The sequence below is a fragment of the Chiroxiphia lanceolata genome, chromosome 6 (assembly GCF_009829145.1).
Source record: "Chiroxiphia lanceolata isolate bChiLan1 chromosome 6, bChiLan1.pri, whole genome shotgun sequence".
NCBI lineage: Eukaryota > Metazoa > Chordata > Aves > Passeriformes > Pipridae > Chiroxiphia > Chiroxiphia lanceolata.
Window position 1 is genome coordinate 799,881 of NC_045642.1, and position 14,470 is coordinate 814,350.

General features: G+C 53.2%; 1 protein-coding gene across 2 annotated transcripts in view; it reads left to right on the plus strand.

Moving 5' to 3' along the window:
• Window positions 1–9,110, plus strand: part of PTDSS2 (phosphatidylserine synthase 2) — a 36,071-nt gene extending 26,961 nt beyond the window's left edge. For both annotated transcript variants that reach the window (XM_032690951.1, XM_032690952.1), the window contains exons 8-12: window positions 83–201; window positions 885–999; window positions 2,741–2,886; window positions 6,982–7,167; window positions 8,228–9,110. In XM_032690951.1, the coding sequence (XP_032546842.1) occupies window positions 83–201; window positions 885–999; window positions 2,741–2,886; window positions 6,982–7,167; window positions 8,228–8,372 (711 nt within the window). In that variant the 3' untranslated portion in view covers window positions 8,373–9,110. The remainder of the gene's footprint in view (window positions 1–82; window positions 202–884; window positions 1,000–2,740; window positions 2,887–6,981; window positions 7,168–8,227) is intronic.
• The last annotated feature ends 5,360 nt before the right edge of the window (window positions 9,111–14,470 follow it).

Below are 14,470 nucleotides of genomic sequence, written 5' to 3' on the forward strand. Positions count from 1 at the left end.
CCCCACTCCTTTGAAAGGGGAGCTGTACCTGTAGTGATTCCCTGTTCCTTCCCCAGCATCACTGTGTGCTTTCTCCTTCCAGTGGATAATGGATGTGATCCTGTGTAATGGGTTAGGGATTTACTGCGGGATGAAGACTCTGTCCTGGCTTTCCTTGAAAACATACAAGTGGCAAGGACTCTGGAACATTCCCACCTACAAGTAAGTGGGGGGGGGAAGGAACTCCACGGGCACAGCACAAAGGTGGGGCCCGTGCTCAAGATCTTGGTTGTTCCGTTTGGCTTCACGTGGATTAAAGAATTCCTGGGTGTTCAGATGGCTTGGGGATCCAGTGGTGTGTTGCTACAGGGAGGCTTGTTGGAGAGTTTTATTTAACCTGAGAATGGAATTGTTGGAATTACACCTGCGTGTCCTGATGTCGGGGAACGAGGGCATCCTGTGGAAGTGAGCTTGTTTAATGCAGTTGTTAAAAGAAGAGGCAGGAATCCAAGTTGGGATCATACTCTCATTCACAGCAAGGATCTGCTTGGTCTTTGTGCATTCCCTGGTAATCAGAACTTCACAGGAACTGGGACACTGGGAATTAAAATTTAATAAATGCCTCGTAGTCATGTACCAGTGATGACCCATCGTACTCTGTAGTGTCTTTGCTGAGCAGAGCAGAACTGCTGACAACAGTGGATGTAGCGTATTAAAGCTTAAACTGATAGTTAAAATAACAAGCTTCTCTAACTCAGAGTTAACCTCATTAAATTGTGATTTTGATGGAGTAAACGCGGGCATTTTGCGGACCCGAGTTGGTGTCTGAAATGGAAGCACTGCTCAGTGTCTCTTCCCTGCTTTTCATTAAACCTACCATCATGTTTTGCTTTTTTTTTTCCCAGGGGCAAGATGAAGAGAATTGTCTTCCAGTTCACCCCCTACAGCTGGGTGAAGTTCGAGTGGAAGCCGGCGTCCAGCCTGCGCAGGTGGCTCGCCGTTTGTGGCATCATCTTCGTGGTGAGGAGACCTCTCTGTCCCTCCTGCCCTTTGATTTCGTGGTTTGTAGCACAGGAGGTGACCCAGGCTGCACCTCTGGGAGGTGCTATTCCTGGAGCTGAGGCCAGAAGAGATCGCTTCCCAATCCCACGGGACTGGGGTCTGTGTCCGTGTCTCTGGGACAGGTGACAGGTTCATGGCACAGATATTTGCTGAACACTGTTGCTGGCACTGTGAGCGATACAAACTGGGGCCTGCATGTATTTCAGCAAGTTTCTGCCCCCAAAAACATTGGTTTGGGGTGTGAGTGGCTCATTTCCCTCAGTTTTGTGCAGGTACGGGTCACAGTGCAGCTGTGCAAAGGGCTGTACTCAAGCTCCCCAGAGCAGGGCTCCTGAAGCACACTACTGCCTCTGGTAGTATGTTTATACAGCCTTTAAATAGTTAAAAAGATAATATTTTAAATAATGATATTTAATATATATATTGTGTATAATTTTAAAATAATAATATGCATAAATAATATTTGTATACAGGCTTAAATAATTCGGTTATCTGAGATTTTTCTTTTTTTATGTCTCGCTGAACACTTAGCACCTGAGTGGCTGGATTTGTATTATGGGAATGCAGCATCTGGAATTCATACCTGTGACTGTGAAACAGAAGTTATCACCCACATGACACTGATAGAGAGGGTTATTTGGGTTATACTGGGTTTGAGTGTCTTTTCCCCACTCCTGCCCCTTTCCCAGCCCAGGGGACTTTGGCCTCTGTGCCATCCAGGGGATGTCACTTGGCTCTGCTCTGGGCAACTCAAACTTATTTCAACCCAGCAACTGTGAAATTTAACTAAAAACCACCCCGTGACACATTGTAGTGACGCAGGGCACTAACCAGTTTCTGTGGCTCAGGACATAACTCTGTATTTTTAATACAGAACTTGCTAGAACAAGCTCACAGTCCCTGGTTTCTGCTGCAGGGGAACACTGGCCAAGCTCACACGGCACACCGGGCTTGCTGAGGCTCCCCTGCTTTGTGGGAGAAGGAAAAGAGTGTATAAATAAAACAGATGTTTCCCCAAATGGTTACTGGTTGCACCCTGAAGACGCTGGGATTTAGGTGCTGCAGCAGCTGAGAGATTCCAGTGAATTTATACTGGGCTGTGGGATTATGTTTCTTTTAGCAAAACTCAGCTTGAGCTGACAGTTTCTAAGCAGCTTCAGGTTTTGTCTCACTCCTTTGGCTTAAGCAACGCTTAATGCCCTTTGTTATCATTCCTTTTGAAGTGACAATCTGGTGTCTCTTTTGCTCCCTTCAGCACATTGCCAGGGCACGTTTTGCTCTTAATTTATAAACTAGGTTGGCTTCGAGGGTGACATTTGTACAACTGTGTATAAAAAAAAAACAAACCACAAACCAGTTCCCCCCCCCACCCCAGGATGTGCAGCTCATTCCCCTTGTTATCCATCAGCCAGATTTTAAATGACAGCGGAAGGAGAAGTCGTCGCCTTTAGAATTTGTAGTTCAAGCTCCTTATTTGGAGGTCGAGAACTTGCTCAAAGTTTTGAGGCAGCGCTTTCCCCAGCTTTCTGTTGGGGTTTTTAGAGCCTCTTCCCAACACAGTGAAAACATTTAGAAACCCAGCTGTGGGTGGTGATTGTTGAAGCTGCTGGTGACATGGAGCAGGACTGGGAAGTGGGGGGGATTCCAGGCTTCACCCACCGAAGTTTTCTCAGTGTAATTAAGGTGTCCTTTCTCTCAGTTTTTGTTGGCAGAGCTGAACACGTTTTACCTGAAGTTTGTGCTGTGGATGCCCCCAGAACACTACTTGGTCCTGCTGCGCCTGGTGTTTTTTGTCAACGTGGGAGGGGTGGCCATGAGGGAGATCTACGACTTCATGGACGACCCGTAAGCCCAACCTCTCTGTACTTCCCATGTCCAGCTCCACGTGCTTTGTTTGGAATTTGCTCCGGCTTGTTGGCATCCATCTCAGGCAGCTTGTCAGGGGCAAAAAAAGGCCTGATCCCAAAGCATCTGCTTTGTGTTCCTTTGTTTTGGAGGTCCCACTCTCCCCGGTCAGAGGGCAGCTGTTGTTAAGGGCATTCTGTGTGCGCTGTTCTGAGCTCAGTGTTTCATAAAGGGTCTCTCTGTGGAGAATGGAATGTGTGAAGGAGCTGGAGTGCCACTGGCTCGTGGGCAGGGCAGCGCTGCGCTCCAATTCCAGACTGAGAGCCAGGGACTGCGGTCCTTGGACGTGCCCTCCGAGGACATCAGGGCCCAAACTATAAAAAAAATGGGATTCCTAAAGGCACTTCTTTCCTTGAGCCGTGTTCCCACTGGTCCCTGGCCCTCCGGAGCATTCCTGGCATCCTCTTGCAGGTCAGAGGCCCTCGGTAGCAAGTGCTGCAGGTGAAGCACCACACACACACAAGTGCATGTTCTTCAGACTGTTCCCACTCCAGCATCATATTTGTCCTCGCTGCTTTTGTTTCTGCAGACCATGTGAGAGCTGAGAAAGCTTTGTTTCTCAAATATCACCTTTTCTTTTAATGTCACAACTTGCCTGAGCCCACATCCCGAGCCCGAGGCCACGCCTGGCTTCCAGGGGTGTTCATTGTCTGTCGCTGACCAACGCCAAAAAGTGTCTGTGTTCAGAATTTAGGGTTCCAACATTCTCTGAAGATCAGTTCCCCTTGCAAGGCTTTGGCTCCTAGAACTGGGAAGAAGGGCCAACCCACATTGCTTAGTCGGATTTCAGGACATTCCGCAGTGGCAGCTGCCCTGCCCTTGGACCTACTGGTTTGGGACGTGCCTCCAACTCACAGGTAAGAAGAGGTCTCTGCCTCTCGCTGCTGAGCTCCTCTCCTTAGCTCCATTCATCTTCTGGGCCTTGTGTTTGGGTTGGAAAAGCTCCTCTGCCCTCAGTTCAACCACATGGCATAACACTGACATTTAGGAGAGCTGTCTGTCACCGCTGCCTCGTTGCCGGGGCCGTTTGGTGCCGTTCTTTCCACGAGCTGGAGAATCTCATCCCAAGCTGCATATCCACATCATTGCCATCACCACCTCCTGCCACGTTCTGTGGTGGGGAACTGCCCCCCAGGTTCTGAGGTTCCTGGCTCTGCTTGATGCCCCCCCCCCCAGAGCTGACATCGGGCTGGTCCTGCAGAACTGAGCGCCTGGTCTTACCTGGTACCTTCTCTGAGGAGGATTTTGCAACCAGCCTTCAATTCCTTTGTGTGTTCCAGGCCATCCAGGCAGAGAAAATCTGCCCCCATTTACCAGCTTCACTTGCACATCGTTTCAAACCCAGGATCATTTAGGATTCTTCCCGTGGTTGTGTAGGTAGAAGCTGCTGGGAAGAGCTGGCTGTACCAGGGGCTCCCAGCAGACAACACATGGGAAACCCTCCTGACCTTTTCCTTTTGGAAACTTCATGTCTGGTGGTGACAGGATTGTCTGGAATAAATGGATGAGATCTCTTCAGCCAACCCTGCAATGCTGGCTCTAGAAAGCAGTGAAATTCTAATATGGAGACTCTTCTTCCCACTCAGGATTCTGAGGATCTGCAGACAGTTCTGGGGCTTTGCTTGCAGGACCTTGGGCTGAGCACAGTGCCGGTGGAGTCCCTGGAATTGCCACAGCCCAGGAGGAGGGATTGAAGCTGCCCTCCAGCCCTTACACACCACACTGACCCACACACTGCCTCCGAGTTCCTGAGGACTGGATGTGTGAAATCTTCCTGACCAGGAACGTCTTGGTGCAGCAGTCTCTGTAGCATTTGAGCTCGTCATACATTCCTGATTGTAGTCTTCCTGTCGCTTCCAAGGAGTCTGCACAGAGGCCAGGAATTTTAACCTCACTCATCACGTGAAAAGAGGGCTTTTCTTTAAAATCTCCCACGAGTAGAAGGGCAGGAAACCGGGTCTCTTCCTCGGCAGCTTTAGGGTCTGCCTGGCTTTTGTGTAGGGGTTGCCTTTAATTCTCTCTGTCGTCTGTTCCCCTGATGGCAGAGGAAGAAGGAGAACAGAAAACTGCCCTCATCATCTGAACAGCTGGAATTCCCAGGGAGAGATCTGCTGCTTCCTTTTATCTCTCTGCCAGTGGTTGAGGCTGGTCTTTGCCCATTTAATCTGCTACACCAGCTGAACCCCCTGGAGCGGTTTCTGAAGCCTTTCATCGAGCTGATCCAGGCAGGAGACCTTTCAAATGGAATGCACTCATCCCCTCTGCATCAGCAGTCACCTACACTTCATTTATTTCCTGTTTTTCCCAGTGCCTTTGGATGATTTGGTGTAGTTTGAACTGTTCATTGGTGTCAAACCTGACTCTGGGCCTCGTGTGTGAGAAGCTCTGTGTGTGTGTGTGGTGGGAGATGGACTCCCTGGATTCAGGAGAGGGAGGAGAAGCCCTGTTGGATCTGCATGCTCAGATCCCTTCCCAGGCACTGACAGTCCAAAGGGATTGGAGCAGATATGAGCAACAGGAGTATGAGAGGCAGCAGAATGGATGCCTTGGGGTGAAAAAACCCCAAAAGGACATGGGTGGATAAGGGAAGAGGAGGATCCTCCTGGTGCAGGTCAGCAGCTTTCCCAGGTTTCTAGTGCAGGCTGTTACCTGGAAAAAGGCTTCCTGAGACCTTCCCATCACCTTTTACTTCTTTAATAACCAGGAATACAACTGATGCCTTTCCTAGACTCCAGTTTTACATAAATTTTGATTACAGCAAAGTCTGCATGAGAGTTTTCTTTAGTATTTCAAGATAAAGTAATAATAAAACTTAGCCATCACTCTTTACTACTGCAGCAGTAAATTTTAGTTCCTATCCTGTATTTCTTTGCTGTTTGGAGTACTTGGCATTTCTTTTTCCAGTTCACTGCTTACAAAAACAAATGGAAATGGTTCCTATCAACTATAATATATATATATATATAACTATATGGATTTATTTTTTTATGTATAAGTATATGGATTTTTTTTATACATGACTGTATGTTTTGTGGGTTTTTTTCTGTTTGTTTTGTTTCTTTTTTTTTTAACTTTAAGCTGGTATCTGGTGGGTGTAAATGACTACAGATGTGTCTGATGGATACCAAAAAAAAATTTACTTTCAGTGTTTTGTCAAGTAAGCTTTTAGTTTTTAAAGGAAAAGAGCCTTTTTGTCACCAGGGACGTGTGACTTCCTAAACCAGAAATCCCATTTGTTTAGTTTAGGGTTCATCAATTTTCAACCACCTCAGACAAACTATGCTCTGTACCACTGGCAGAAGTGTAATCCCACCAGAAAAATTACCATTATGTACAAAAAAAAAATAAAAAATCAAGTTTACAGTACATCAGAGCCCCGGAGTGGATGCCTTGGTGCTGCTGCAGCAGAACTTTCCAGCATTGCTCCCAGACATCCCTGGACTCCACAGCTTTCCTGGCCTGCTCAAAACAAACCTGGGAACCACATGTTTATCCCAGGGCTGGTTTGTCCTGGAAGCGAAACACAGTCCTTGGGTCTCCCAGAATCTTACCTGTTTTTCCTTTAAAACCCATTCCAAGATCAGTAGTGGCAGCTCACCGAACACTTTTTTTTTTTAGGAAGGGGTTAAGTTCCAGAATGCAATCCCAGAAGGATTAAATATGTTTAAGGCAGCGTGGCTGAGGTTTGCAGAGGAAATCCAGGGGCAGAGCTCCCGTTTGGTACCGCACCCTGAACATCTGCTGGCCTCAGGCTGATCAGATAATTCATTTATGTGGATTTACCTGAGCATGGGGACACTTCCCTGCATCGTGTGGGGATGAAGTTTAACTTTTCCTGTGTTTTCAGAGCCTCTGAGAGGAAACTAAAGCAATGCCAACATGAAAGTTGTCTTAATGCATGTGTGATCCAAACTAGACTTGCAGAACTGTGCAAAGCTGACTGAAATTGCTCTCCCAGCTGTACTTTTATGGAGGTTTCTCCGAATCCTTCGTTTGACAGCAAGGAAATGTCTTGTCTGTGTGTTTATTTGGCAGGAAGTTCCACAAGAAGCTGGGCCAGCAGGCCTGGCTGGTTGCTGCTATTACTGCCACGGAGTTCCTGATCGTGGTCAAGTACGATCCCTACACGCTCACGCTTTCCCTGCCCTTCTACATCACCCAGTGCTGGATCCTGGGGATTATCCTGGTGCTCACCTGGACAGCCTGGCGCTTCTTCATCCGGTGAGTGGGCTGGGATGTGCTGCATTTGGGTTTCAGGGGGCTTTGCTCAACAGCCCCTCCTCAAATGTGCTGTTGTTACTGGAGAGGGAGCACTCCTGGTGGCTGCAGCTGTTAAATGAGCAGGGAGCTCCCTGTGCCTGATCCCTGGAAGTTTTCTTTCTGGATCACCTTCTCCCTGCCCGTGGAACAAGTTGGCCTTTGAGGTCCCTTCCAGCCCAAACCAGTCTGGGGTTCTGGGAAGCTTTGTGGCCCTGCCTGTGCTAGTGCTGCTGCAGGAGGAGGCAGCAGGGAAGTGCCTGACTGCACCAGTGCTCCCAGGGGAGGGAAGGTGGGAGATGGGATTGGGGTTTTATTTTCCCTCCAAGTTAGACCGAGGTGTTTCCAGCTTCATTACCAGAACAGTCTGAGGTTGTCTGAGCTGTCCCAGCATCGGGACAAGGGAACCAAGTGATGTGTGTTTGGTTTGGATGCTGCTCTGAGCAAGTCCATGGAAAGCAGCTGCACAGGGCTCAAGGAATTCGTAGTCTTCCAGTATCAGAAGGGGCCTACAGGGAAGCTGAAGAGGGACTCTGCATGTGAGGAATTGGAGTGACAGGACAAGGGGAACTGGCTTCACGCTACCAGAAGGCAGGGTTAGTTGGGATATTGGGAAGAAATTCTTCCCTGTGAGGCCCTGGCACAGGTTGCCCAGAGAAGCTGTGGCTGCCCCAGCCCTGGGAGTGTCCAAGGCCAAGTTGGAGCAACCTGGGCTGGTGGAAGGTGTCCCTACCCATGGCAGGGGGTGGGAACTGGATGGGCTTTAAGGTCCCTTCCAACCCAAACTATTCCATGACTCCTTGAACTGCAGTGATGTGTACAGGAGGCAGCTGTGGCAGAGGCGAGAAGAGCCAGGCCACCAGCAAGGAACACAAACCTCCAGTGCCTCAGTGCCATCAGCACTTGTAGAAACGTCAGCCGAAGGCTCCAGTGGGTTAAATTATCCCAAGGGAGCTTCATTGAGGGCAGACTTCCTTACTGTTTGTGCTGCAGGCTGGATTTGTGTGCTGTGTGTTTGCTGCAGGGACATCACCCTGCGGTACAAGGAGATCCGGCGGCAGAAGCAGGAGCACAGGCACGAGAAGGACAAATGCCTGAGCAACGGGGACCGGCACTCGGCGCTGCTGGATGAGCCCAACGGGAACAGACCCCGGGAGAGGAAACTCTGAGCGGCAGCCACGGGGCTGACGGGAACTCGTGGTGCTCGAGCGGGCCTGGGGCACAGTCCCACCCCCACCCTAACTCCTAATTGTCATTGTTAGCGTTCCAGCGTGTGTGGGAATCCCCTGGGGGGGCAAGGATGGCACGGACACACCCCCCCCCCTTTCTCCTCCTGTGTGGAGGGAAGTCAGAGCCAACACTGCACAACAGGGACCTTCAGCGGGTGCTGTGTGTCCTCCAGACCAGGTGTGGAGACGGGGGCTCGGAGCACAGCACACAGGGATCTGCTGCTCTATTCCCGGAGAGCTGCGGGAGTTCCACGAGGCGTTCGGGCATTAGGAACACTCGTCCTGGGCTGTACAGAGACCAGGCACGGGAAATGAGTTCTTTCCTTCCTGCTGAAACTACCTGGAGCTGCGGAGGAGGACTGGGCGAAGTGTTCAGCGAGATGAACGCGGGTGAACTGAGCCCTGTGACCGAGCTGCTCCTTGCACAGGATGAACCACACTACACTGCTGGTCCAGCCCCTCCACGGGGGATCTGACTTGACTTCCAACATCCTGGAGCGGCCTGTGGTAGTTTTGTGGTGTATTACAGCTCTGGGGAGACAGGCAGCTTCTCCTTAGCTCTTATTTTTAATTTCTCTTTTAGTCTTGGTCATCTCTTAAATGTAAGGGAAGGTGAAGTGAGAAAGGTCAACCTGCCTTCGCTCTGCGGAGTAAAATGTGTCACAAGCAGAAAATGGGAGTTGCTCCGTCAGTCTGAAGTTATTTGCCTCATCCTCAGCTGGGTTTGTGTCCTCACCAGGACGGTCTCGCTCCTGGGCTCTGACACACTCAGGCTCTGCCACCCTTCATCACTGCCCTGTTCCTCCCGGGGTAGCTCCAGAGTGAGGAATCTCTGAGTCCAGCTGGAAAAGCTGTTCCCTGCAGTCCCTGTGCCACCTCCCTGCCAGCAGCAGGCCCAGGCCAAGCGTGTCATCCGTGACACGCGGTGTGGCCAGGGAGGTGTGAGCATCCTGAGCCAGGCAGTGTTTCTGCTGGTGACTCAGCATCCTGGAAAAAGAATTGGAAACCTGGGCTGCTTTTTTTTTTTTATCCCCCAGGTCGTTATTCCCAAAATGTAAGAGCTCCAGTGAGCGTGGATTCTGTACCCTCTGCTCTGAGCCCTCGCGGCGCCGTCCCGGGCACTGGTGTCACCCTGTCACTGCTTAAATGCTCTGGTCCAATCAGGCTGACAAGGGGTGCTTTTCCAGGGAAGTGTTTATCCAGAGGAAAATGACACAAATGCCACAGTGGAATTCCAAGGGCATAACCCCAGATTTTGGAAGTGGCAGGAGCTTGCAGGGCTGCTACCCGGCGAACATCCGCGGTTTTGATCCGGTTTGGTCTCGTATGGGAATGACAACCAACACCTGCGTTTTTCCCAGCTTTGGCGTCCCAGCCATAAAAAGTGGTCAATGGGCAGTGTGGAATTCTTGAATCACCGGTTGGGGTGGTGGTCAGGTGACCCAGGGGGACCTGTTACTGCACACCCTTCCCACCAGAGGGCCTGCGCTGGCATCACCTGGTGAGGAATCCCTGCTGTTCCCGAAATATCCTGGAGCTTTTTGCCTGATACAGGAAAAACTGGCTCGCCTGCATCCATCTGACAGCTCCCAGGGGTAGTGTGGATCCTACCTGTGTAATAAAGCCCTGTGTGCAGCGTGTTCCTTGGGACAGCGTGTGCCCTTGGGTCCCCTGCTGTCACCTCACACATGGAGCTGGGGGGCTGAGGGGGCTCGGGCTGTGTCCCCGCCCTCAGCACACTGGATGGATGATGGATGCTGCGCCTCCAGGTAAGGAACATGTCCAAGTTTTCAGGGAAAAAGGTGTGCTCTGATCACGGCAAACTCACCTGGGTTTAGGAATCCCTTTGTGACCGCCTCGAGGTGCTCCAAGCAGCCTCATGGGGAGGAGATGAAAGGAAGCCAACAGGCCTCAGGGGAATGACGTTTGGGGTGGCCTAAAATGGGACCATCCCTGTGAAGAGGGCAGAGGGGGCAGGCTCCTGCTTCCACACGCAGATGTATCCAGCTCTCCCGGGTCAGGAAGCTGGAACAGGTCTGTCCCACCTGTGGTTACACCCGGACTTTGTAATGATGTTGACCAAAGGTAAGTGTTGGCTTCAAAAGGGAGGAGTGTTTAATAGGTGAGTTGGTGCCCGTGTGAGGCTGGATAAATCCAGGTGCCCAGATGGGGCCTTTGGAGATTTCCAGACCTCATCCCAATCCCGTCCTGTCTGGAACAGCTTCGGGGGGGAGTTACCTTTGCCCTGAGGCTGGAGCCCTGCAGGAGGGTGCTGGGTCCTGGGCTGTGCCATGGAGGGGACACCCTGTCCCATCATTGGGGATGCAGAGGAAGTTTGAGAACTGGGAAAGGACCACGGCCTGCTCTTTTCCAGCTACACCCAGAGGAAGGGCCAGGAAGCCCAATGGAAAGGACCCTTGGCTGCAGGATGAGGCAGCTCCCCCCAGCCAGGTGATGTTTTTGGCACAGCCGAAACTTGCTCTTTTTTTTCCCTGAAAATGAACTCCCCACCGGGAAGATTGTGGGACCTTCTCCCACTGCTGCCCTCCCTCCGGAGCAGGGAGCTGCAGCAGGGGTTGAGCTGGCCCTGCAGCTGACGGTCGTGGGTGTTCCTGGGAATTACAGCTCCTCTGGAATGTCACACTGCTCCGTGGCCCCTGAGACCACCTTTACTCAGGGTGCGTGGGCTTTTCTCCCCACAAAGTTGCAATTATTCCATTTTCTCCAAGCAAAGCGATTCTCCTGCTGTCTGAAACGGCTCCTTAGTGCCCTGGAAGTCACCTGGCACCTGAGGTAAGGTGGCTGAAAACATGGATGTGAAGGCAGGGAAAGGGAAGATCCCCGGGGATGGTGTGTAGGGGCAGTGTGGCCGATGGTCACGGTGTCACAGGTGTGGTGGACACAGAGCCTTTGGTCTCCAAACTGCCCAAGGGGCTTTTTGGGCCAAATCCCAAAAGGTTCCACCTTTTGCTGCAGAGGGAGAGGATCTGATGGGTTTTTTTCTCAGGAACATCCAGAGCCCAGACCTTACTGGATGGCCCCAGGTGTCCCCAGGGCCAGGAGGGACACACAGCTGGAAGCTGTTTGGGACCTGAGGATTTGGCTCTGGGGTGATGGTCCCACTGGCTTTGGGGGGCACTGGGAGGGGATGTGGGACCCCATGGAGAGAAACACTCATCAAGATCCACGAGGAGGAGGAGCTGGAGATGCAGAGGTGCAGTGGGATGGGCGAGAGGGTCCCTGGGCAATGGGAAGTGGGATTTGGGGAAGCCCCCTGTGCCCAGAGCTGCCTGCAGGCAGTGGAGGGTCTCTGGTGTGGGATGAGGGAGCTGGCATTGTCCCTCCACACTCCTGGCTGGGGTTTGGGGTGGGTTTGCGGGGTTTGGGGTGATTTTTGTGGGATCTTGGGGGTTTTTATGGCAACTTTCTAAGGAAAGCTGCCAGCCTGGGAGGCAAATCGAGAGTGAGAGACCCCTGCATCCCCTCCCCGGGGTGCCCAGGCCCCTCGCCCCCGGGCAGGGCAGAGCATCTCCCGCAACACCAGGAGGTCGCTTCTCCCCGCTCCACTCTGCCCGGGGGGGGGGGGGGTTTGGGCCGGGTAAAGCCAAACCCCGGGGAGGGTCTGGCGAGCGCAGAGACCGCCCAGCTCATCGCACGGATGAGCGGGCAGTGCCGCCCGGCTCCGCCCCGGGCTGGGCTGGGCGAGGGAGCGGAGCCGCTCCCGGTCTGGCAAGGCCGGGAAGCATCCCGGATTGGGGAGGGGGGGGGGGCGGAGATCCCGGGGCTGAGCTCCCAGCCCGCAGGGACCCCCGGGCAGCGGAGAGGGGGGCTCTGTCCGGTACCCACCGCCGGGAAGCATCCCGGGAGGGAGGGAGGAGCTCCTTGGATCCCGGGGCTGAGCTCAGGGACCCTCGGGCAGCGGAGGGGGCTCTGCCCGGTCCCCACCGCCGGCCGGGCGGACCCCGGCGGTCGCCGCGTTCCCCCCGCCGTGGGAGCGGACACCCCGGGGGTCCCCGCAGATCCCCGAGGATTCGTACCTGTCCAGGTAAAGCGCGGCGGGAGGAACCGGGGGGTGCGGGGGGTGCAGCGGTGGGGGCCGCCGGTTTGGGTGCCCGTGGGGCTGGGATGGGTCCCCTGCGAGGGGCCGGGGAGGGCGGTGGGTGAGCGCGGAGCCCAAATCCTTGTGTTTTGGCAAGTTTGGGATGCGTCTTTTTATCTGTGCCAGGAGCGAACTCCATCCCACTTCTGTGCCCTGCGGATGGAGGCCAGGCAGGGCAGGAGGGGGATGGATGGAAGGGGCTGGCAGAGCCCCGCCCGGGTGGGCACAGCCGCAGGACCAGTGGCACCAGCGAGCCGAGTTTAGCCCGGGCTCAGCACGCCCGGCACGGCAGAGAAGGATGGATGAGCAGGGAGATGGCTGGAACCTGGACTGGGACATCTGGGGACTGCAGCGTGCTCGGGGAGGGGTCGTACCCGGGTTGGTCCCGATGCTCTGGGACCAGCAATTTGGTTTCTGTGCCTGCAGCCTCAGCTGGTGGTGGTGCCAAAACAGCAGCCGGGTGACAAGTCCCGAAGGTTGGGGGGGAGCCCCCTTTTCCAGGGGGGGACACACGGCTTTGATGCTGTTTCTCTCTCCTCATGGAGCTGTTTTATTGCCCCTCCAAGCAGGAAAAGGAACCCAAGGTCTGCAGCAGCTCCTAAGGAAAACGGAGCTGCCCTGGCCCTGAGCATTGGGATATTAGGATGGATGGAGGAGGCTCTGCACCCTGTTCTGGGACTCTGCACCCCATTCTGGGGCTGTCTACCCCAAACCAGGGCTCTGCACCCTGGTCTTGAGGTCTGTGGGTAAGAAATCCACCTATCCCTGAGCTGCCGGCAGCGGGAGAATGGTGCCAGTTCCTTCCAAATCCCTCAGGTTTGATTTCCCAGGATTTTGAGCAGCAGGTCAGGGGGATGTCAGAGCAGCTCAGTGAAACGCTCCAGGGAAGAGCTTAGTTTGCAAAAAAAAAAGCCATAAATCCTTCCCCGAGCACCTCCACCTCCGTTTCCTTGCTCGGGAGAGGTTGATGCTGTTTTCCTAACAGGAAAATACCTCTGGATTTCGTCCTAGAGCTGAGCACCGCAGTCTCTTTCCGGGTGATGCCTCGGAAATCTGCTTAACTTGCTGCTTAGAGAAAGGAGGGTTTGGGGGGGAGAAGCTCTGAAAGAAAAGGCAAATCAGAAATTCTTTTTAATTTCCAAGAGAAATTGGGAAGAGATGGAGGAGGTTTGTCCTCCTGCAGGAAAAGTCGGTCATGAAAACTTCGCTATTTTCATATTAAAAAAAACCCAAACATTGGGAAACGTGGAAAGGAGCGAAGCCCCCTTGCTTGGGCATGGGAGCTTTTCAGGGCACAGAAAGAGGTGGCAAATCTCCATCGTGTTGCTCTGTTTAGATGTCAAGCTTTCAGCACCAAACAGCAGAGCATCCCTTGAGCTGAGCTCAGCCCACGTGTGACACGAGTTCAGCACGTTCTCAGCCAGGTTGTTCCTGTTTTATCGATTGCCTGGGGAGGTTTGTGCCGGTGGGAGGAGGCTGGGGAGGAGCTGGGCATCTCCCAGCCCCACCTCAGCCTTGCTGTCCCTTTGGGTTGCGTTTAGGACCCCCTCTCCTCCTGTTATCCCAACAATGGGCCGTGTGTCCCTGCAGAGGGTCCCCGGCCAGGCCAGGCCAGCACAGCTCATAATTTCCTCTATAACACGCTGACAGTCCCACCTTTGCCTGTTAAAATCCAAGCCTGGATGGTTTTGGGGAGGGTTGATCACCCCACAGTACTTAAAGCTGTGAGCACCTGAGAGGAGCTGGAAGGTGAGACCCAAATATTGCGGGATCATCCATCTGAGGCCATTCCAGCTCCTTCTCCCGTGCCATGAGTAGGCTTTGGGGCTGTGGAAAATCTGGAGAGGGGCTGGGGAGCTCTGAGGGGGGTGGGGAGAGGGTTTAGGTGCAGTGCTGAGGTTGTGTCCCTGTGGGGGTCTGTGGGATCATGTCAGCGTCC